Genomic DNA, 24,274 nt, shown 5'->3' with positions numbered 1-24,274 from the left:
CAGATCTGCTATAACTAATAAAACATTAAATCAGTGAAGAGGCATTTAAATCAGATCTGGACCATTGCATTGGAATCTATACACGTGTCACCCCCTGAATATGGTATTGCACGGAATTGTACGAGATCGGAATTGCAGACGATTTTTTTCCAATTTGGTCCTTTTGTCATCATGTTGATAACCTCTTCTTCAATCAACGAATGTGTTGGTAAATTTACACCAGCCATTGCCTCCTCAGCATCAATGTACTTTTGGATCTTCTCCCTTAACTGGCCCAATGTTTTATGTTCTGACTTAGAGAGTGAGAATATCAATCTTTCATCTTCAATCCCGCTTTGCAGGGTCATGAGCTCCACTTGGATTGTTTCTCCCGGCCTTTGTTTCAGGTTCATGAATTTTATGATGTTCTCTTGCATATCTTGCTTCTGATGAAGTAATCCAGGAATTTCCTGCTAAGTTGTTTGAAATTGTATATCGAACCTGGTTCCAGGGAGGAAAACCATGTAGTGGCTGGTCCTTGGAGAGATGCTGGGAATATTCTGCACAAAGAGCCTCTGTCGCACCGTGCACCGTCATGATTGATCGATAGGTGTGCAAGTGTTCCCATGGATCTTTAGTTTCGTCATACGATCGGATGGTCGGGATCTTGAAACTCCCAGGGATAGGTGTTTGCATGATCTCCCGAGACAGAGGTGTTTCTCCAAACATCTCAAGCTCATCCGGCTCTTTCTCTGCGCCTATCGTCCGCTCGATCTTAGCCTGCAATTCTTGAAACTTGCAATCAAGGGCCGCCTCTAACGAACTAGCTCTGTTATGACGTATATTGGGGTTGGACTTCTCTGCCTTGTTTTTCGATCTTTTTTGGACTTGCCCTGTTTCTCCTTTTTACGAGTAGGTGGGGACCTTTTGAGCCCAGTCTATGCTTTCTTTTCACGATCGAGAGGATCTCGAATTTTTTGGGTGTGTGGTGCATAGCTATGCTCACCTACGCTTTTCTCGGTCGAGCTTGATTGACTTTGATGTGTCGTGGAGGCTTTCTTATGGCGGATCACTTCTTCGAGCGGCGGTCTGCTGAGGTTCTTGGATGCTTCTTGAATGATCTCTACCAAATTCTTTACTTGCCCATGACGTTCCTTGAATTGCTCTGCTGTCACCATTTCCAGTTGTTATTGGTCTATGATGATTCTTGGTGCTTCTTGGTAGTTTCTTCCATCTACTACGGTCGGATCTTGCTCCACCTTCTCCACTATTTCTTGTTGTGGGTGGAGAGATGGTGGATTGGAGGGTTTCCGGCCTTTTTCTGAACTTGCTTTGGTGATCTTCGGCATATCTTTCGTCCCTTCTTTCATGGAAACAGGATTTTTGCTAGGTTCCCACAGACGGCGCCACTGTTAGTGCCAAGATTTGTCCTTTAGCTAGATCGACGATCTAGCCTCCACTATGAATTGAGATTTGCAGTTATATAGGTCAGAAATTGGCCCAGAGTTCTCTCCAGAGGGGAGGCTTCGATGCCTAAGTTAGTCGATGTTTAGATCCTTCAAATGGAATAGATTTTGAGTACTTGGGATTGCGTACCTATTCCGATTATCTCGTGTCCCTTTTATAGTGATTTTGGGATCTCATCCTATTGGTTGAATCCTCCACTTAGAGCTGAGCTGTCCTTCTTTGTAACGATTAACAATTAACTTGACCATGGTTACCTCTGATTGAATAACCAACTTAGGTTTAGTTAAGGAGTGTTGCTAGGGTAATGTGAGGCCCTCCCTCATGATCAAAGCTATGGCCGTATGGTCGATGAGGTGGTAGTCAAGTGTTTGGTCCCCTCTTAAGCGGGCCTCATGGTCTAAAGGGGTTGGTCCACCATTAGTTGATTATAGCCCATCCTTAGATCATAGTGTATGTATTATGGTATATCAGGTGTTAATCGGTTCGATTTCGATGTATATGATGCAATTTGATTCAGTTCACATTTATTTTGGCTGAAACCAAAACTCAATCATTGACTAAACAGTTGCACTTTCTGAAACCGCAACCGTTTAGTAAACGATTTCGATTCCACGATTGTTAAACGGTGTCGAATTCACAGTTTTAAATGATTTTGATCGCGGTTTATTCGTTACTGGTAGTAATCAGTTTGCTAGTTTATTCTCATGCTTGCTAAAATGTACTTTTATTGATAAACGCTTCAATCTTGTATCAGATTAAATGAGGCATTGAACAAGCAAGGATTTAACTACATAATAGGAGTAAATTATTGAATAGACTGTTGATCAACCTCTATAGTCCTCAATTCTTCCCTAAATTAAACAATTATGTTTTGTTAAAACAACCAAATATTTAATAATTATATGGGTTAATCGGATCGATTTTGACGGTTTAAACGGTTCGATTTTCATGGTGTAAATTTGGTTTGAAACCAACAGGTTAAACGGTTACAACCGACCCGACTCATTTAACTAATCAACCTTAAACTTGAAACCAAAACCAAACTATTTACTAAACGGTTTTACAATTTCGATGTAAACAACTTGGTTCGAATTCGATAAATGGTTTCGATTTCAAATTTACATCCTTAACTATGAATGCTATTAATGGCATGATGGGAGGAATGGAAGTGATTGGCACGGGAACTCCTCTAAGTGTTCCAATCGTTGGAGTGACTCACAGACTAATTTTCAATGTTCTTGGAGAACATGTTGATAATTTAGGGTCCTGTAGATACTCGCCATTCATAGATGAGCACCGGCCTTTATACAATTAGATACCAAATTATCTATTTTTGAAACAGGAATTAAGGTTGGAGGGTAGGGAAGTCAAATTTTTGGAATCTAATAAAAAATTAAGGCTCTATTTGATTACAAAGAAAGTTTAAAAAGAAGGGAAGTCAAATTTTCATACTTAAAATGGAAATGTTTGTGATCATTACCCTATGTGATCCAATGTGATTGTGTAAACTACTTTTTTAAAACCATATTTAATAACGATACATTTTACATGTTATATAACAAAGGGCCTTGCATGCAAAGTAAAGTGAAATTTTATAACCAAATGTAAAATGATTTGAAATTAATGATATAGTCACATGGAGTCTGATTACATATAATTATTTTTAGGTATGAAGATTTCACTTCCCTTCTCTTTAATTTCCCTTACAACCAGACATAGCCAAAGGCACAAACACATGGAAGGGGAAATTTGTGTATTAGCCTAAAAATCCACTAGGTTGATGTAGTCCACCAATGCTCTTGCTAAGGTTACCTATCCTTTAGGGTTTTGGCAAAGCTGCTTGGTCGTGAACGCCGAGGAGATCAAAGGCCTGATTTCAGATTAGAGTATGTTTGAGGTCTTTCAACATTTAAAAAATGCCGGCACTCCAGCATTACGAGGCCAAGAAAAGCCCACTGAAAATAGGCTGTCGAAAAACGTGGGGCGGTCAGCAATGGTACATAAGAGAAATGCAAACCATGCAACTCAACTCAGCACTCCCACCTAAACCAAGGTTTCAAAAATCAGAAATGGCTCGGGTGAGTTGTAGTCTTCCAGTCTGACTATTCTCAATGCTCATATAGCTAATGTAATCACCCAAAAATGTGTATAAATCTCATTTCTTGACCAAAAGTGCCAAAGGCGAAGGAGCCCACCTATTGTAGCTTATAACATCTATACCTCCTCCAGATCCCATCGTTGGCATTTCAAGCCGATTCCCAAGTGACCCAGATCAGAATCTATGGAAGCCAAAGCCAATGCCACTGCCAAGTCCAAGCTTTAAACCACACACACACACACAATAGATAGATAGATAGAGAGAGAGAGAGAGAGAGAGAGAGAGAGAGACTAACAAAAATATTGAAATCTACATACGAGGGATGTCATTCAATGTGCATCAACATCTCCTTGAATAGAAACTATCAGAAATAGGGTGGGGATGGGGGAAATGTACGACCTCAAGCAACTCTATAACTATGCTCATCAGTCAGCAACATGTTTCACTTGTTTCCTCTAAAGTACATGTACACTTTCTGCAGGTAGTAGAAAAAACAAGCGTATCAGGAGTATAATCCCTTTCAAAACATTTTAAGCAAGTTGGGGTAAATCTATTTGACAAATTTAAACCATATGAAATTGCATTTGGGTTATATACATAGAAGTATAATAAGGGGTGATTCAAAGTTTCAAACACTTGCCTGTAGTACCCACAAACTTACAAGCGACTCCAAACAGAAGATCGCAAACCCAACAATGTAGAATGACTGCAAAGAACAAAATAGAAAGAAAAAATAATTAAATGCATCTTACAATGAACACCTAGAGTTAAGAGCCAAGCAAGGATTAAAGTATCAGTATCGGTTGCCGTATCGGTCGGTCAAAATTAAGATACGTATCGGAGGGTATCGTATCGTATCGGAGATACACTAAGATACGCTAAATATACACACATAAATGGATAGGAAACAATTTTTTAAACACTTTTGCATAAAGAATTTGTTAAAAAAATCTATTGATAACATGTACTATGCATAAACACTAGATTGAGGGTATCGTACTAAGAATTCAAGGTTTGTAATTGTCCCATAAATGTAAAATCATTGTTCCCAACATTGATTTTCACTTTAATTAGAGAAATATGACTGACAGCAACTTTGGAACAAAAACCCTTCAAAAAATCGTGTTTTTCTGAAAAATTACCCATCTTGGTCATTATATGATCTTAGCGCACTGTATCAGTACATACCGATACTCACCGATACGTATCGATGCTCACCGATACGTACCGATATATATCGATACATGCCGATATATACCGATACGTACTGATCAATACATACCGATACGTACCAATACATACCAAAACGTACATTTTATCTCAATTTTATATTTTTCATAGAGTCGTATCGAGGCATATCGTATCGTATCGATGTGTATTGGTGGTGTATTGATACATATCGGTATGTATTGTAGGGGATATATATCGATACGAAAGCATTTAAAAATTTTATGTATCGTATCGGTGTGTACCGTATCGATCGGCTAAATTTAAAATACGTATCGGAGGGTATCGTATCGGTATCGGAGATACTTAAAACCATGGAGCCAAGATATGCAAAAACAGGACAATCAGGCCAATGAAAAATGGATAACCATGTACACCACTTTACCCAAAAATAATAATAATAAAAGGCGGTACAATCATCAAGTGATGAAAATAGAAAACTACGAATAAGTCAAAAAAAATATAAGTAGATAATTCTCATAAGTTTTCACTTCCTCAAACACTTGAACCCAATGAGAAGTGCAAAGAGAAGGAACAAGAGAAGAAATATAAAAATCTGTGATGTAACAGAAAAGAAATACTAGCTTGGCCTTAAATTATGAGTCCATTTTACAATAAGAGAATTGAGCACAGTTTTTTTTTTTTTTTTTTTTTTTAAACAATGTCAGATACATTGTCAGTTTTTCCTTTACAGGCTCAGCATAGACAAGCTTGTCTCTACAGTGCACCTAGTTCTACCACGTGGCAGGATGATGTGGCAATTCTGATTCTTGGAAACAGAGGAGAACCTCGATGGGCCACATGTCATACTTTAGGCACAAATTCAACTATACACCCCCCCCAACTGTATGTCCATGCACACCTACAGTACTCCCACCACTACTGTGCACTCTCTCATGGCACTGGATTTTTCAAAGCTCCATTGGGACACTTCGCAAATTCCTTTTTTGGCCGAAACTTGACATGTGAGCAGGGGACTAGAGATCTATCTGTCCACAAAATTTGGGCACCATCCGATCATGCCATGTGGCAAAAAAGGCAGATCACATAAAGAAAACCCACTTGGCAGCTGTGAAGGAAACCTTGCCCATAAATTTATATCATCACTCTCTCCTTCAAAGTATGAAGTAGCCAAAGAAAAGGGAACCCAAGACATCATAATCTTTTCGGAGATTTCTGCAAATGATTAGACTCCCACATTTCCCAAGTCAATAATGCATGAAGATGCATGATAGTATCAAAGAGAATCTTTTCCACAAAAGGCACAAGATGAAATAATTGTATCCTCGCTTCAAGGCAGAAATTTTAAGTAGCTTAGAGAATCTTTTCTGAGATTTCTGCAAATGATTAGACTTCCACATTTCCCAAGTCAATAATGCATGAAGAAGATGTATGATAGTATCAAAGAGAATCTTTTCCACAAAAGGCACAAGATGAAATAATTGTATCCTGGCTTCAAGGGAGAAATTTGAAGTAGCATAGAGAGTGTGTGTGTACCAGGAAAACCCCGAGGCACAAGCTAACTGACACTAAATGTGATGAAAATTTTAGTTCTCTGGGCAGAGGCACCATGAGAAAGCAACACTTCCCTGCTCCACAAATCTATCCAAACAAAGTCCGTATTAACACCACCTTCACTTAATCCCAACTCCCAAGAAATCTCAAAGTTTTGCAATAAGGATATCCTGGACACACTCTACTACTAGTACTAAACCCTCATTAATAACATATAGCCATCCCATCTATCACAGTTATCACTCATCACCCTCCAGTCCCCTTGGAAGCACCTATGCAAAGATTGACTCACTACTGCACCACAAAAGCTCGATAACAACTCTCTCCTTAGAAGCTTTTTGTTAACTTATTGTGGGTTGTTATTTTCATGTTTTTTTTATTCTGCACAAATTGGTCTTAAAATTTTGGACCCAAAAGTCGACCCCATCCGGACTTTGCTGATTAATTCCCCAGGCTGACTTGAGACTATATGTATTTCTCTTCTGAAAAATGTCTGTATTTTGATCTCAAATAATTCTTAATATCTTCCTTTATGGTAATATTGAAAATCAAATATGAAAAAATATGGAAAAATAAACAAGCACGAGCACTGCAAGAACCAGGCTAGAAGCACAAATAATACAACAGGTGCAAGTGGCATGAGAAACAGCAAGTAACTAAGAAACAGGAGAAACAACTCCATTATCTCGACAACCCTTCTACCTAGAGCGTCAGCTAAAAGGATTGACAATATCTTCAAACTGGAAGCTAAGGACCTAGTTAAAACACATGCCTACTTGAGCTCACATTGCAGTCTCTTTACTGATGCAGTTACATATAAGGATTTTATTTATTTGCTTAGGTTATTTTTGTCAGTTATTAATTTAACATTATCTATTGTTAGCTATGTAGGAGTGACAGTCCAAATTAGCTTGGAACTCTATTTTCAGTTTCAGAGTTTATGTAGTAATCTTTCTTCCTCTTTATATATGGATGCTTAATCCAACGGAAGAGCAGATTGGAGAATGGAATAAACTTTGATTTTGAGTTATCTCTCTCAACCGTGGAATGGAGCTAATGTGCTTGTCCTCCTTCCCTCTCCTTCCCATCAGGTAAAATCCATCCTCCTCCCCACTCTTTTAAATCTCTCTTCTTCCTATTAATTCTTTTATTTCCATTTCGTTAATAACTATTATGTTGTGCGGATTGTTGCAACCCACGTTAGGTTGGTATATCTCCCTCATCCCCAATCCTTTCCCTCTAAGATTTTGGGGTAGTCTTACCTTAGGGCATTTCATCCCCTAGAGCTTCATCCCCATTCGACCCCCTGATCAAGCGATTTCTCACTGAAACCATGACTGAACCAGCAGCTACTGCCTGGTAGTGGTTGCAGGTTTTTATTATTGGATTGGATTGTCTTCTCCAGTTCGGGTGTTCTTCAGTTAGGATCGGTAGTCCATTTTGTTAGCAACCTCCTCCAGAAATTTTCAGTCCCATCCAAGGCCTTTAGATCGAGATACAGCAGGGGGCTTGATGCCGGTTCCGTCGACTGCTATTCCATATGAAGGTTAAAGACGCCACAAATTGAGGTTTGTCTTGAAACTTCTTATTTGTTTATTTCAAAAGTTACCATCTGCCCTTATTCTTAAATTCAATTTATATTCTCTAATTACAAGTTAGTCCTTCTTCTTTAATTCTAATTCCACTTCTATCCCTTTTCTCATTTAACTACAAGGAGCCTTTAAGATTCCAGTTATTTATAGTACTGCAACACCCCTCATACACTTGAGATAACCTACAGTTTTTCCATTACCCTCTCACAAATTGGGCTATACTTCTTTGGGTGGGCCCATAGCGAATCCAAATAGGATTTACAAACCCTGGGATCACAATATCACATCACTTACGATCACTCCAGAAAATGGATTCACAAACTGAAACTTTTTGCAGCTATGATTCAAATAATAATAAGCCAATTGAAAGGTAGATGTAGACATGCATGAATTCTGTATATTCAACTCACCCCAGCCAGTATACTGTCACGGAAGACATCAATTGCTGCAAGGATACCCCTGAAGTTGGAAAACAAGATCTTAATTTAGTTTCACATATATCGGAACACTGAGTTGACATTAATAGTGAGTAAATTTAACAAAGTAATGTATCATGGGGATTTCCTCTCTTCATTCAAAGCACTAAAAAGAATAAGCATTTTATTTTAGACTAGATTTATAATCCAAATATATATATATATATAATTTTAATGAAATCCTTAGAGAACTGATAAGCCAGCTCTAAGGTATGCAAGACCACAGATCAATGATCAGAAAGCTTTGTATATATATATATATATATATTTTTTTTTTTTTTTATGAATGAAAAAAGATATTATGACAAGGGAAAAAAAGGTTGGGGCATACAACAGAACTGAAGGGAATCAATCCCAAAACAAAAAAGGAAAAGAGAACAAAAACATCATGACATCTAAGGGAAACAAGCCCAACCAAAGGAAAAAAGCGGAACCATCTCGGGGGGGACAAGATGGAGGGGGGAGACCTCTGGAAACAATAATAAGCATGTTCCTTGGGGAGTCAAAGATTGGACGATGGGGAAGGAAAGTAAGTTTGGTACAGACATCTAAGTAGATGAATTTTCAAATCTTATCAAAGGATCGAGAGTTGGAAGTCCATCTACGAAGATTCCGCTCCATCCAAATGTGGCTAATGGCGGCGCAAAAGGTAAGCTTCCCAGCAGTGTCGCAAATGGAGGAACCAAAAAAAGTCATATCAACCAAGATTCATTCTCTAGCAAGATGGAGAACTCTTCTATTAGATGGGGAACAAGATGGAGGGGGGAGACCTCAGGAAACAATAATAAGCATGTTCCTTGGGGAGTCAGAGATTGGACAGTGGGTAAGGAAAGTAAGTTTGGTGCAGACGTCGAAGTAGATGGATTTCCAAATCTTATCAAAGGATCGAGAGTTGGAAATCCATCTACGAAGATTCCACTCCATCCAAAGGTAACTAATGGCAGCGCAAAAGGTAAGCTTCCCAGCAATGTCGCAAATGGAGGAACCAAAAAAAGTCATATCAACCAAGATCCATTCTCTAGCAAGATGGAGAACTCTTCTATTAGATGGACAACATGCTTTAAGGACCTTCTTCCAAATTATAGAAGAAAGGGGGGCAGTAGAAGAAAAGGTGATCAACATCTTCAGTATCATTCCAATAAAGACAACATGAGGGAGGAACTAGAATATGTTGATGGATAAGGATCATCTGTGTAGGAAGGCAATTGGAGAGGGTACGCCAAGCGGTAAAGCTATGACGGGGGGATGCTTAGAGATGATTTTCCAAAAGAGCTTGAAGATACCTATAGTTGTTTGACCTGTTTGATTCTTCTCAATCCAAGGCCTCCCTCAGATTTGGGAAGACAGATTGAAGCCCAACTGATGGGGCGCACGAATTTAGAAGAACCAATTCCTTTCCGAAGAAAGAAGCGAAGGAGTCTCTCAATGGACTTAATGGTGGATTTAGGATGGGCGAGCACGTTGGACCAATAGAGGTACATCAATTGAAGCACAGATCTAACAAGCTCAAGCCTTCCAGTATAGGAGAGAAGTCTTCCTTTCCACAGCTGGAGCTTCTTTCTCAACCGGTCAAGGATAGGGAAACAATGGTGGGCTATGAGCCTGGCCGAGATGAGAGGGAGGCCGAGATTTTTGTCCTGGAGAGATCCTAAGGAGAATCCAGTGATCTCTAGGAGACGGGCTTTAGAAGAATCAGAAGTCCCAGAGAGGAAAAAGCGGGATTTGAGAAGGTTGATATGAAGACCAGAGATGCCTTTGAAGAGGCGGAGAGAAGACATGATGGAGGAAATAGAGAGAGTGTTTACTTTGGAAAAAATCATCAAGTCGTCAGCAAAGGCAAGATGAGAAAGCAAGAGATATATGAATTTAGGAATGGGGGAAATGAAGTGTTAATCCATAGAGGATTGGATAGATCTGGAGAGGACCTCGAGGGCAAGAGAAAAGAGGAAGGGGCAGAGAGGGAATCCTTGCCTAATACCCATAGAAGCAAGAAAGAAGCCAGCAGGGCTCCCGTTGACAAGGAGGGAGAAGCAAGGGGAGTAAATGCAGGAGTGGATCCAATGTACGAAGTTTTGGGGGGAAAGACATTTGCAGCAAGACCTTAGAGATGAAGTCCCATTTGATAGAATCAAAAGATTTGTGGATATCGATCTTAAGGAGGGCTACAGAGGAGTGGGAATGCCTGTCAAAATCTCTGACAATCTCTTGACACAAAATGATATTGTCAGTGATAATACGCCCAGAAATGAAGGCAGATTGATTCTCAGTGACTAAGGAGTCAACCACCTTTTGAATGCGATTGGCAAGAATTTTGGCAATAAATTTGTACAGGAGATTGCAGAGGGAGATAGTCTGAAATCAGACATGGAGGATGCTCCTTCCTTCTTGGGGATGAGGCAAAGGAAGGTTTGATTCACTCCCTGAATTTGATTGGGGTTAAGGAAGAAACTCCTTATGGTGAGGATAAGCTCATCCTAATGAGATCACAACAGGAGGAGAAGAATCCCAAGCTAAAGCCATCCAGAGTCGGGGCTTTGTTAGCTTTATGAGAAAGGATGGCAACAACAATCTCCTCATCAGAAAGGATCAAGCGAAGGTAAGGGAGGAAATGATCCAAGGATAAATTTGTTGATTAATCCCAAGGGGGAAGGAAAAGGGGGGGAGGAAGAGGAAGAAGGGTAGAAGAGATTTGAGTAGTAGGAGACGGCTTCCAATTTAATGGAAGCAGGATCATGGAGGATAGAACCATTGTTGGAGGTGAGCGAGGGAATAGAGTTGACATTCACACGGGATTTGAGGGAACGATAAAGTAAGCAAAGTTTGAATCTCCAAAAGTTATGAAGTTCGAATAGTAGCTGAATAGCTCTGAAAAAAGAAAAACTATAAAAAGAAAATAATAAAGAGATGACTCTATTCAATGCTAACATTTCTACATAAAATGGAATGACGAAGAGTACAAAGGGTAAGCAAAAATTGAAAGGTCTAACTTCTAGCTATAGAATGCACGTGGCAATGGTTGTCCAGCGAGATTCGAAAAAGAAACTGCAAAAATAAAAAGGCTATGATGTAATGAAGAGGGCCATCAAAGACTATAAAGAAAATTTTGAATACTCACTATCAAGAAAATTTTATGCATATTCAACAGTATCACAAATCCATACACACAATGAGCTTCAGTGTTGCAGATGGAAGGGAGATATGGCCTACAAGCTTCAAAGACAAGCCTGAGGCCCTAAAGCATCTTTTTCCTGACCATTGCTCATTAATTTTATTAAGTGTGTTAGGGGTGGCTTCTAGAAGACAGCTTTTGAAGCTTAAGCAGACTAAAACAGGCCAAACCAAATTATTCTGTTTAAAATCTTTACCGTGAAGCTCAAGAAGCTGGCCCCTCCCAGCTTATGGCGGGAAAGATTCCAAACGAGATAATTCTATTGAACCCACCCTTTTTCACACTAGAAGCTGAAGCTGGCTTCTTGCAGCCCGGGAAGCTTGCTCAAACATGGAAAAGCCTTTTTCCTGGAGCTTGTGACAATGAAAAAAAAAAAATGAATAATAGGCAGCCTCTTCAAATTCTCTCCTCATATGTCACTTTTTAACACAAATATCTAAAATGAAGGGGACATTGAATCAACCCTATTGCCCCCAACGACCCAAGATGCAGCCTCATTTATGGGTCAAGGGGTAGGCCAGGGAAAAAAAATTGGTCCCCACAGAAGAAGAAAAATATATGCAGAAAAGTAATCCAATCATGCTTCGAAGGAAGGGATTGGAATGGTCAAGCAACTTCCTTATACCGACATCAATCTCATAGAGCCTAAAGCTTTGACCAGCTAACTCTCCGCTTTATGCTGAACTACTTTGTCAGCAATAAATGATTAGGCATTGTTGGCCATTCATTCCCACAATCATATCAAGATATATCACCTACAGTTTTCTACATTTTTAAGTCCATTAGTTAATAGATAATGTGAATCTCTAGTAACTGGAAGCCAGCAAATATATCTGCAAAAGCCAGAATTATTTTTAATTTGATTTCACTTTTTTTCCAGTCCTATGGAAACTGGTTCTACAGTACATGCACAGGGATATTATAAGCTATAGTTAAAAGAGGGGGCCCAGTTAACACAAAGTTTGGCTTCCAAGGACTACTTGATCCCAGGTACTGCATATTTTGGAATAATTTCCGCACTTCTCATCAAAAATCAGTTATTTAATTACAAGGAAATCATAAGCTGCCGAACATTGTATTCGGTTCTGAGACAATTCAAGGCCAAAAAGATATGATGAATGAGCACCTTCCAGAATTCAGACTGCACTTACTTTATCGGGGAATGTAAAAGAGGAATTCTTAAGAAGTACTTACGCCAATGACTTCCCATGGAAGACAATTGGAGGAGCTATAGCAGCAAATATGCAAAACAGAATGTGGAGCTGCATCATGCCAATGCCATTAGTGAAACGGAAGAAGATAGTTATTGGTCTAAGAAGAATTTAAATAAACTGTTCAAGTTCAAAAACTAACCAAGTAGAACAGAAAAAACCAACCAAAATTCAGGGCACTGTCAGTCCTGTAAAGCAGGAACAGAGTGGTGATCAAGAACAAGAACATCTAATAAGACCTGAAAATCAAATTTCTTACTTACAGAATAACAGAAACATAAAGCATAATGTTTAGAGGGACTGCATTCCTTAAGAATGTCTTCACTATTGACTATGCAAGTGCACATGTATGATTCTAAATTCCGATCATGTTTCAGACATTCTTAGGGACCATTCTGATTTTTCCTTACATTAACCAAGGCACCATTTGATAACGTTTCTGCTGTTTCTGTGTCTAGAAACGGATTTTCACGTTTCCGGAAACAAAAACGGATTTTTTAGTGTTTGGTAAACCTGTTTCTCGAAACATTTTTTGCAAACATAATGCCACTAACAAACCCAATAGTATCATCGGATGCCCAAAAGGGACAGAGGGTTTGATTGCCTCTTTTTAAGTTTAAATAGTTAAGAGATTTGTCCAGCACAATAGCCTTTTTTTTTCTCTCAAATTCGTTTCTAGAAACGACGAAACAAATCTTCATCAAAGTCGTTTCTAGAATTGTAAATAGGCATAAATTTTTATTCATGTTTCTAGAAACGGGTGAAACAGAACAACTTTATCAAACGCTTTTTAAGTTGTTTCTCCGTTTCTGGGAACAAGAAAACGCAAAAATGGCATAAACGAAACGTTGTCAAACGGTGCCCAAGTTTCAGCTACAGCAAGCCAAAATTACTAGGAAGCAAGGGTATGATTTTGACCATTTTGAAGAAAACCAGCATGTTTCCTACCGTCACTGACAAAATTTGAGACCAAGTCCTGTTTAGTTGGTAGTCAGACAGCCAAAGCGGCTCAACTAGTCTAATCTGGTTCTTAAATTACACATGCACATAGAAAATGAAACATTCAGACAACTAGAAAATGTACCATTCATTTAAGGATGAGGGTCGCAATGGAGCAGGTTTCATCAAAACGATAACCAAGCCTATCAAATATCACTCGACACTAACCCAACCAAACCCTATCCCACTGAGCTGAGAATGCAAATGGCCAATTTCCCCCAGCATATAAACAAAATCAGGGATTGTGAATAAAAAAGCAGGTACCTCATTCCACGATAGAGAGGCCTGTACCACAGTACATATGAAAGGGGGCATCCCATTAGAGCATAGATTATTGCAAGAAAAAAGATTTTAACACCTGTAGATTGGAAGCATACTCAGAAGCAGTACATTGAGCAAAGCTCAAGAACATTATTCAAAAGGTACTGGTAAGTGTCAAGGAAACAAATCTTACCTCCTCCTTTAATCCAGTAGACAATCACAACAACAACATTGAATATGAGACAAAGAACTATTCCTGCAGGAATATCATTATTAACAAATATTGTTCCTTATAAAATAGTAGCAGTAAGATTCTTAATGGGAAACAAATTACTTTTTCAGAAGCCAAAATTAACGTGAAATAATCATTTAAAATGCAGGATATGATAATTATGGAGAAATGGCAGGGATTTGGTTCAGTTCCATTTGAAACAAAATTGATTCTTTCAGATATGCAACATTAGTCAATTGCAAGAATGGCAACCTAAATGCCTAGACAGATTTCGGCAATGCAATAACAAGGATAATAACCACCAGACTGAAGCTGAACCATCCACTAATGTGGAGCTGCATCATGTCAGTTCCATATTGTTCATCCGATATTTAAGAACTTTAGCCTCTAACATCAAACAACTACAATAAAAAGTAGAAAAAGCTGTAACTGAAGGAATTGGTATAATACCAATCTCCAAGAGATTCCATTAATATCTTCCTGTAATGAGATATCCACATAGTTTACTATCATATACTATCCTCCTCATACTTCTGAACCATCACCATTTGAGAGAAGTATAGTTAATATAATCTAATCTTCAACAAGAGAAATTGTACTAGAAGACTAGAACAGCAGGATCGCACACACAGAAAAACAGAATCAGAATAGGGAGAAATTCTGTAGCTTCAGTCAAACAAATCAGAATCGTCTATAGTCACAATTGATGGATCTGTTCTGCTGGTAGAACTGACCTGCAGAATCTGAACTAATTCAGGTAACAAAATAGTGACTTTGTAAAGAGTCCCACCATCCCAATGATTGCTAATAGCAGGTTCAGAATTGAGTCAATCAACCAGGGAATTCAGAAAGCAAGATCAGAATTGAGTTAACAACCAGGGAATTCAGAAAACAACAACAGAATTACAGAGAGATTACTGAACACAACTAAAGTAGAATATTGCAGGTATTTGTTAGTAGCAGATAAGAAAATTGACAGAAAAGTCACACACCGTAAGGTTTAGAAATTGAGTACATCTGATGCAGTTCAGAAGATCAAAGGTCAGCAGCAATCTAGGCTATCGGTGGGTCAGACTGGACCAAGAATGGACCAATAGGTTTAATTTTGAGTGCCCAGTGAGTTGTATGGGTCATGTGCTTAATATTTTTAGGTTTTATATCCTAATGGGCCAATTCTATAAGCCCAAATATGACAGATTTGGGCCCTAGACAGAATTAGGTGTTACTTTCTATTTTGCTAAGTTCTAGAAGGTTGTAAGAGATTCCATGCATGGGGGGTTTCCTATTCTGCTTATTTCATTGAAGTTATAAATAAAGAATAAGCAATCACACTACCCCAACAATTTGAACAATTTTCCAAGCTTATGCTTGCTAATTTCTGTGAGAGACATAGTACGGTTCTGGTGGATACAGTACTGTTCTATCGTGGGATTCAGTACTGCTCCATTATGGGATGCAGTAGGGACACCTTGGTGGGATGCCATGACTGGAGTTGGTAAGATACTTCTACACAGCTGGGGAGAGTTGAACTCATAGTTGTTAAGGCATCAAGGCAAATACTGTTCTATCGTGGGATTCAGTACTGCTCCATTATGGGATGCAGTAGGGACACCTTGGTGGGATGCCATGGCTGGAGTTGGTAAGATACTTCTACACAGCTGGGGAGAGTTGAACTCATAGTTGTTAAGGCATCAAGGCAAACCAAGGTGTATGAGGGCTGCCTAAGCACTTAGGCGACAAGGCATATGCCTTAAGGCGAACAAGGCAACCAAGTGTTATTTTTATTTTCCCTCTTTTCTAACATTATTTAATATGCTACATATACCTTGTATCATCAAAAATCAACATTAAGCCACATTAAATCATGAAACTAAGGTTATTCATCCAAAAAAAAAAAAATCATGAAACTAACGTTAAGTCATAAAAAATCAACTATTTTGAGAAATGCTCATGTTCTATAATAAATTTGACTGGTGAAATGATTTTATTTTTACATGAGACTTGTTTGCATTAGGTACAACACAAAACCAGCTTTCCAACAAGTCTAAGAGTACTTAAATCTGAGTTGTAATGACAAAATTATGTTCTAGTCAAACTTATTTTAAAGTGCGTGAATGCTGTCAAAATCACCTAAATGAAAATAATTTTATAAACATCAAAACAAAAAAAAAAAATTTACCGGACTTTTGGTTTTTAGCAATGTTTTACCAAGATAAGATTTATAAAATTTTCAAAATTGCGAAAAACATCAGCATTTGAAAGTTGAAAATCACTCCTATAACCAAAAATCCAGTTTTGTTCTTGGACCGGGGGTTGACTTTTTATCCTTTTGGAAATTGATTTTTTAAGTATTTGTATTGGATTCAAATAGGGGGTATTTGTTTATGAATAATATCTTAAGTAAATGAAATAACAAAATATAAAGCGGCGCCTTGTCGACGCCTTGACAACTATTGTTGAACTCATGACCTCTTAATTGAGAGGTGTTGGTCCTTACCAACTGGGCTATACCCTTTTGGGGTACTTCTCCACAAAATTATTAGTAAAGGATGTAAACAGGGAAGACTTACCAGTTATATGGGAAAAGGCCCCGGAGTCAATGATCTAGGGAGGAGTAGTAGCAAAAAATGCAAGTGTAATTCATGAGTTAGAGTAGCAGAGGAGGAAGGACCGGAAGATGTACCACTGGATGCTTCAAGACTCTGTAACCTCTGTAATATCTAAGTAATATCGTCATATAAAGGAGTAGTAGAGAAACTACCACCAGGAAAGGGTCCTAGTGTAAAATCACCATCGGATACTATATCACTACCACCATTAAACATTGTATGATTGGATAATTAGGTTGCCTATTCAGGCTTTCCATGCTTGGCCCAACAAGTATCAACAATATGTTTGGGTTTCCCACAATGAGTGCACTGTCAATAGGCACGGTCCCTAGTACCTCGACCACCACCACGACGACCACCCCTAGTGCCACAGCCATGTTTTTACACACAGTGTATGTTGTGTTGTCATTGTTGTCTATATAGTACAGTTTGAGTCAGCAAATCTATACAGTTGGTAGTATAATGTGGCAAAGTGGCTCAGCAGAGTATCAGAGATAGTATCAGTTGAGAGTATCAGAGATGGCAAGCAAAGAATCAGAGGTTGTTTGAGTGTTATGGGTGCAACCTTAGTGCATATCACGGATTTTCAGGCTCGATATCAGCAATCTAGACCCATTCATGTTCGGGGGCAATTTAGTCATTGCAAATAATTTTTCTGAGTGTTGGAGTCTTCATGAATGTTGTAGAGTATGTCTCTCTTTCCAACGCAATCGGGTTTGCCTTATTTGGATATCAGATGAAAAAGTTACGACCTACAAACATTTCAAGGGCATTTTGGTCATTTTAGATGGCTGAGCCTATAGTTGGGTTGTTCTAGAGGATTCTAGTGCTCCGACTCATGAACAACTCAATTCGAGTTTAAATGAGAAAATTATGATTTTTCTTATTAGATCACACCATTATGTTATAAGGCTTCAATGATCTGCCTAAATGGGCTGTCACGCATCTTCGAGGATATATGGGCCCTAGATGGTGATGTGGCAGTAGCTGGAAAATATTTCTGAAATTATTTTTATTACACTGCATGGGCATAATGATCATGATATGGACATGATGGCATGGGTGCATGATGATGATTTTAATGATATGTTGATGATGTTATATGTATGTGGATTAATGCATGGAGGGTCATTATTTGGTAGATGTATGGTCATGGGAACATTCACGTGGGAGGTGACAGTTGAAATATGTGAATGGAGAGGAACAATGAGAAGTGAGATGAGGAAGAAGATGGAGAAGCAGAAGAGGGAGAAGAGAGAGAATCGATGGATGTTGGAATAGTGTATTGTGAGAGATAACCTCACCTACACCAATATATCATTTACTAATATATTTACAAGGTATTACACAAACCTCCCTAAGGAGGGAAATTACACATATCTCCCTAAGAAGGAAAAGGAAAATAAAACATAATGAGATAAATTACAATACTGCCCTTAGACTAACATAACTGATATCTCTAACAGTGACTAAGGCACAAGGCCACGATTCAGATAAAAAGGCTTAATGGGATCAGCATAGCAGCATGGCAAAGCCAACATGGCACCAAGGGAGCAAAGCATGGAAGGGCCCCACCACAAGGCTGCATACTGGCTTATTGGCTTGAAAATAGACCTTGCGGCTGGCCACAAGGGCTTGGCCAAGAGAGCCCAGCACATGGGGAAGTTATGGCATGAGTTCGGTCATAGGCCTTCAAGCCCAAGAGCAAGTCTCCTTTTGGTCTTTCAAAAATGGCAAGTATTATTATATTATAACTTCAAAAGTTCAGAGTGTTTGACCATTAATCCAAGCGAAGAGTAATTTAAGGCTGCCCACGTGAAGTCCACGTTCTCTAAGGGGTTTTTATGGTGTATTTCTTTAAAATAATATGCCTCAGTAAGGAGATTCGTATGGCCTTATTATCATTGGCTGAGACAAGCAGCCTTGGTATATTGTGCTACACCAGATCAGTTTGATGTAGATAAGGCTGCACTTACCTGGTTGGATCAGCATGACCGACTTTGGAAGCCAAGAGCCAAGAAGAACCGGTCCAACTCAGGTTTTTTGTCCAACAAGGGTTGGAAGTAGTTTAGTTTAATATTATGTCTTTATTTTCTCATGTTTGTTTTTGGATAGGTTACGTAGGAGATACAGAAATAGGAGTCTGTTTCAGTTTTAGAGTCTAAGTAGGAGTCTTGTTATTTTCTATTTAAAGACTTGCACATATCCAATGTTGGACAGAATGAAGTAATTTGAATGAGTATTGGTTACAATTTGTGCTTTGTGAGAACGTGTGCTTCCTCTTTCCCTCTGTTATTTTGATTTTCCCTCTCCTCCCTAAAGCCCTCCATCAACTTGGTATCAGAGCCGAAGGATCCCCATTACCTTTCTTCCTTCCATCCCTTTCTTCCCTTTCCATTCTCTATGCTAGTTCCTGCCGTGACAAAGAACAGGCAAAAAGAAAAAAAAAGAAAAACTCATTCTGTTCAAAACCCACAGCCATTGCTACTACCAAAGACACCCTAACCATAAACCCATCATCCCTGTCCTCCCCTTCGAGTCCTCACAAATCCCAGTGCTGCAGTATCTTGCAACAGTCCCAGCCACTTTCGACTCCACAATAAACCCCGTCTCCTTTTTCCTTTTCCTTATTCTCGGTTTCTGACCAGCACAAAAAAAAAAAAATGATAAGTCGAAGAGAAGCAGCAGCAAGAGCAACCAAAAAAAAAAGCAGCAGCGTAGAAAAGGGACGAAAGCACAGAAGAAAAGAAGAGAAGAAGAAGAAGAGGAGAAGACAAGAAGAGAGAGAGGAACAGAACAAAACGAAAAATCCACCCACTGGTTCATCCGGTGGCGAGTAGATCTTCCAAGAAACCTCCCTCTACTGGTTCCGTCTCCAAGGACTCCTCGGCCAGTAAACCCCAACCCACAATCTCCTTTTGTTTCCTCTTTTTTCCTTTAAATCCTTTGAATTTTCAGTATTGCCCTTTTGATTCTCCACTCACTTCACTTCAAAGTATACCCCTGCACCCACACTAATATCCCTTGAGGTGTAAATTGAACTTGCAATATTTACAATTCTGCCATCCCTGCCAAAAAAAAAAGAGTTATTTACCATTCTGCCATTGTTCCTTACACCTCCTTTATTTTCTATTTTTCTATCCTATTTGAGTGTAATCTTTCTTATCTCCACCATGGTAGCCAATAGTGAAGTTATTCAACAGCTGAACTCCTATAAGGGAGAACTGATGCAAAAATTGATGCTCTCACTACTGTTGTCACTTCCCTTAAGACAATGATGGAATCTATGCAAGTTTCTATTGATCGTTTGATGGCAACAAATAAAGGAAAGAGTCCCACTCAATCTGGGGATTCTTCCAACACCACTCCACAGTATCCGTCACTACCACTACCACTACCACCACCGCCACCACCACCACCACCCCCACCACCATATGGACTGGTAGATATGATGAAGGAACGGAAATAGCAGCAAAATTGGATGTCCTTGATTTTTATGGAGATAACAATTTAGAACTGTACCTTGACTGGATTCACAGCTTAGACACATTCTTCAAATGGTATGGGTTGACTGAGGCCCGAAAATTTCTATTTGCAAAGACTAAACTAAAAGGCATGGCCCGAGTTTGGTGGCTCAAACAACAGCAACAGAACCAAACCCGTGGCATTGGCTTAGTCACTACTCGGGCTGAAATGCATAAAGTCATGAACCGAAGATTCTTGCCTTCTGATTATAAGCAATGCATGCATCTCAGGTTTGCACAGTTGAAACAGGAGAATTTGACCATTGAAGAAGAATATGTTGCTAGATTTTATTATTTGGCCACTCGTTCTAATTTTAAGTGGGATGAAGTATTGGTGGCATACTTCCACAATGGTTTGCACCCTCAACTTAGTGCTGCCCTTGCCTCTAGCCGACTACCTACAATGGAAGATGTTGTACAAGTAACATATCAGGTTGAGAAAAGTCTGAAATGTCCATACAATAAGAGGCCATTTACAAATGTTTTTCCTAGGGGTCCTAGTTCTATTCAGCCACAATCATCTCCACAGGAAAAGTCAATCAACAGACCACAAGCTAGTGCTTTATCTATGTCATCTTCACGACCTAGTAGGCCGAATTCTCTACCTCGACATGATTTAGACATGTCATCCTCACGGCCTAACCATCCATACTCCCCACCTCAACGTGGTTATGACAGGAACTCAATATTTCCAAAGGAGGTTATTCAATATTTCACATGCAAGGGGTATGGGCATCGATCTAATCAATGTCCTAACCACTTGTTAGCGTACATCGACAAGGACAATTTTATGCCCTATGTACCAGAAGAGTAACCGAAAACAGGAACAATAAATCTGGAGGCTGAATGTGATCGTGAGCCTAATGTGATTAATGATGGTGACGTGATGGTGAGCCTCAATCGTTCTATGTGATCCGTCCTCTTTCGACTACACAGAAGATTCCTAAGGAGGACGATTGGCGTCGTAATAGTATTTTTCAAACTAAGGTGCAATGCAATGATAGCCTATGTAATATGGTGATTGACCCTGCAATTGCACCAACATTGTTGCTGAAGATGTTCGCAAGTTAGGTCTGAAAACGGAGCCCCATCCGAATCCCTAGAAGTTGGGTGGGCAAACAATAATAATCTGAAAATTAATAAAAGGTGTTTGCTCACGTATTCCATTGGTGAACTGATTGATCAAGTGCAATGTGATATTCTCCCTCTGAAAGTCTGTCACATTCTTCTACGGCGCCCATGGTTGTTCAACAAGAAAGCCAAATACTGTGGATATGAGAATACATACTCTTTTCAGCATGGTGGCCTTGAGATGAAGTTTCTTCCAGTAAAGGATCTTCCCCCTCTCAAACTCAAGAGGACAGCTGGTACTTTTCTCCTTAAGAGCATCGATTCTGATGGCATTCTTGAACCTCATCCAAACTCGACAGAGTCGAGTTCTTTTCAGAGAAGGAGAGTTGATACAGATAAGTCTGCACTTACCTAGTTGGACTAGCATGACCGACTTTGGAAGCCAAAAGCCAAGAAGAACCGGTCCAGCCCAGGTTTTTTGTCCAACAAGGGTTGGAAGTAGTTTAGTTTAAATTATGTCTTTTATTTTCTTATGTTTGTTTTTGGATAAGTTACGTAGGAGATAAAGAAATAGGAGTTTGTTTCAGTTTTAGAATCTAAGTAGGAGTCTTGTTATTTTCTATTTAAATACTTGCACATATCCAATGTTGGACAGAATGAAGTAATTTGAATGAGAATTGGTTACAATTTGTGCTTTGTAAGAACATGTGCTTCCCTTCCCCCCTGTTATTCTGATTTTCCCTCTCCTCCCGAAGGCCCTCCATCACAGTCCTTGGCCTAAAAAGCAGTCATATTTAAGTGTTTTTTGTTGATTCCAGTGAAAACATCCCAGCCACCCACGTTGCTCAGATCTGACAGATCACATTAGTGATGCTCAAAGACCAATGAAATCTCGAAAAGTGCTCGTCCTTTTTATTAAAGTTTGATGGCCATTGGATGAAGCCACCCTTAATTTCTGCAGGTAACATCTGTGTTGATTGAAGGGTTGTAATTAAACCCATGAGATGCAAGTCCTCATCCAACGGCTGTAAGGGTAGCCGATATTTGGTTCTTCTCAGGTACACTTATCATGGCCAAAAGATTCCTTTTTAAGGCTCCTAAGTGGCCCAAACTAAAAATGCAATATCTCCCTCAATATAGCTCCGATTTGGATTATTCAAATTGGAGAATTTTCATCTCACCAAGATCTATCTTCCAGTGGGAAATCAGAGACCTATGCTACATAGGACATCATTGTACAACATTGATATAAGCCAACTTCATTTTGTAATTGGTGTCCAACGGGTGTTGGACACAAGGACAGTGTGTCCCTTGGTAGCTACCGCTACCTAAACCTATTTTCCATGAGTGCGGCCTCTCAGATCATTCTGGGAAAACAAGGGTGAAGACCTAGCCATTATGTCATTGGTGGAAACTGAGGATGTGTGCCCTTGGCTGTGGGCACAATCATAATTAATACTGAGAAAATGTTGAACCCGATAGTGGGCATTACTCCGTGCATGTAGGCAACTAGCCAAAGCAAGTATCTCTTGTGTTGTGGTTGTGTAAGCTTGCTTCACATAGTGGAGTGCTTGTATGCTGGATAAGTGTGCACATTCGGTAAACCTGACCATTTGGTGGTGCAGTGTGGATGTGCATACGACCGTGTATGTGTGAAACAGTGGTTGCAGTATAGGAATTGTGAGATAGCTCTGTGCAGCAGTGAGTTGTCAATTGTATACATAGCAGCTCTGGGTAACATCAGTAGACTATCACTGAGAGTGAGCCACAACAACTGGTGATATAGCAAAGAACCAGCTGAGGGAAAGTTTTTGCATAAACTGATTCACCCCCCTCTCAATGTCAGATGGAACCCAACAAGCCACAATTACGACCAGCAGCAAAGGCAGAGTTATCCTTGGGGGATGCATCAGACTCACCAAGAGAAGCAATGCATTGAAGACGAGAGAAGGTATCAGCAAGTGTGGATACACATTCACCAGCAAGTATGTGACCCTGGACATTCTTCAGATCAGAGTTCAAACCAGCAAGAAGGTTAGATACAAAGAATTCATTGCGTTGAGCCGTGAGTTTATTTATATCAGTTGCAAGTGGTTGATATATATTTGATTCCTCAACCAAGCCTTTTGAAGCATTGTCGTAATCTTGAAGAGACTTGTTTTATTGCTAAAGTTGTAAAACTTCTCATACTAATCATAGACACAGTTCATGTTCTTCTCCTGGGAGTATGGATCCTTCAAATCATCCCTAACACCCTTGGTAATGGTGTGGAACATAACATTAGCAGTTATATCAAGTTCCATATTATTCCATAACTATATCAGAGTAATGGCATTCTCTTTCATCCACTCAATGTAGCTATCATCAATATTAAAAGGAGGATCAAATGTAAGGTACTTAAGTTTATATTGTGTCATGATATAACTTTCACAGCTTGAGCCCATAATAAGTAGTTGGTATTAGTGTACGATGTCTTATATTTCGTCGCAATTTAATCCAGGGAGTATTGATGCAGGCCCCCTAACAGAACGGAAATTCTGTGGAACTTCCCTTACCACTAAACATAACACCTATATTTTTAGTCTTGCTCAAATATCTGAAGATCCACTTAATTGCATTCCAATGCTCCTTCCCTAGATTACTCATGTATCTGCTAACAACACTGATTGCACGAGGCAAGTCCGACTTACTACAAACCATAGCATACACAAGATTCCCAATTGAGCTAGCATAGGGGACCTGGGACATCTGCTCCACCTCCCTATGTGTTGTAGGGCACTGCCTTTCAGATAACTTGAAGTAGCTAGCTAACGGAGTGCTAACCGGCTTAGCCTTTTCCATATT

At 39.3% G+C, this 24,274-nt stretch overlaps 1 protein-coding gene across 2 annotated transcripts in view; it reads right to left on the bottom strand.

Moving 5' to 3' along the window:
* Nucleotides 1–3,835: 3,835 nt before the first annotated feature.
* LOC122078469 (secretory carrier-associated membrane protein 4-like) overlaps nt 3,836–24,274 on the bottom strand; it is a 68,469-nt gene continuing 48,030 nt past the window's right edge. Inside the window, exons 6-12 of one of the 2 annotated variants that reach the window (XM_042644452.1) lie at nt 14,188–14,250; nt 13,998–14,091; nt 12,877–12,922; nt 12,718–12,785; nt 8,289–8,337; nt 4,185–4,250; nt 3,836–4,019 (exon numbers count right to left, since the gene is read on the bottom strand). In XM_042644452.1, the coding sequence (XP_042500386.1) occupies nt 3,987–4,019; nt 4,185–4,250; nt 8,289–8,337; nt 12,718–12,785; nt 12,877–12,922; nt 13,998–14,091; nt 14,188–14,250 (419 nt within the window). In that variant the 3' untranslated portion in view covers nt 3,836–3,986. Of the gene's footprint in view, nt 4,020–4,184; nt 4,251–5,195; nt 5,948–8,288; nt 8,338–12,717; nt 12,786–12,876; nt 12,923–13,997; nt 14,092–14,187; nt 14,251–24,274 lie in introns of those variants that run through there. The other variant, XM_042644453.1, reaches the window with a different exon arrangement.

The sequence above is a fragment of the Macadamia integrifolia genome, chromosome 5 (genome assembly GCF_013358625.1).
Source record: "Macadamia integrifolia cultivar HAES 741 chromosome 5, SCU_Mint_v3, whole genome shotgun sequence".
In the NCBI taxonomy this organism is placed as follows: domain Eukaryota; kingdom Viridiplantae; phylum Streptophyta; class Magnoliopsida; order Proteales; family Proteaceae; genus Macadamia; species Macadamia integrifolia.
This window is presented reverse-complemented; position numbering and strand designations above follow the sequence as displayed.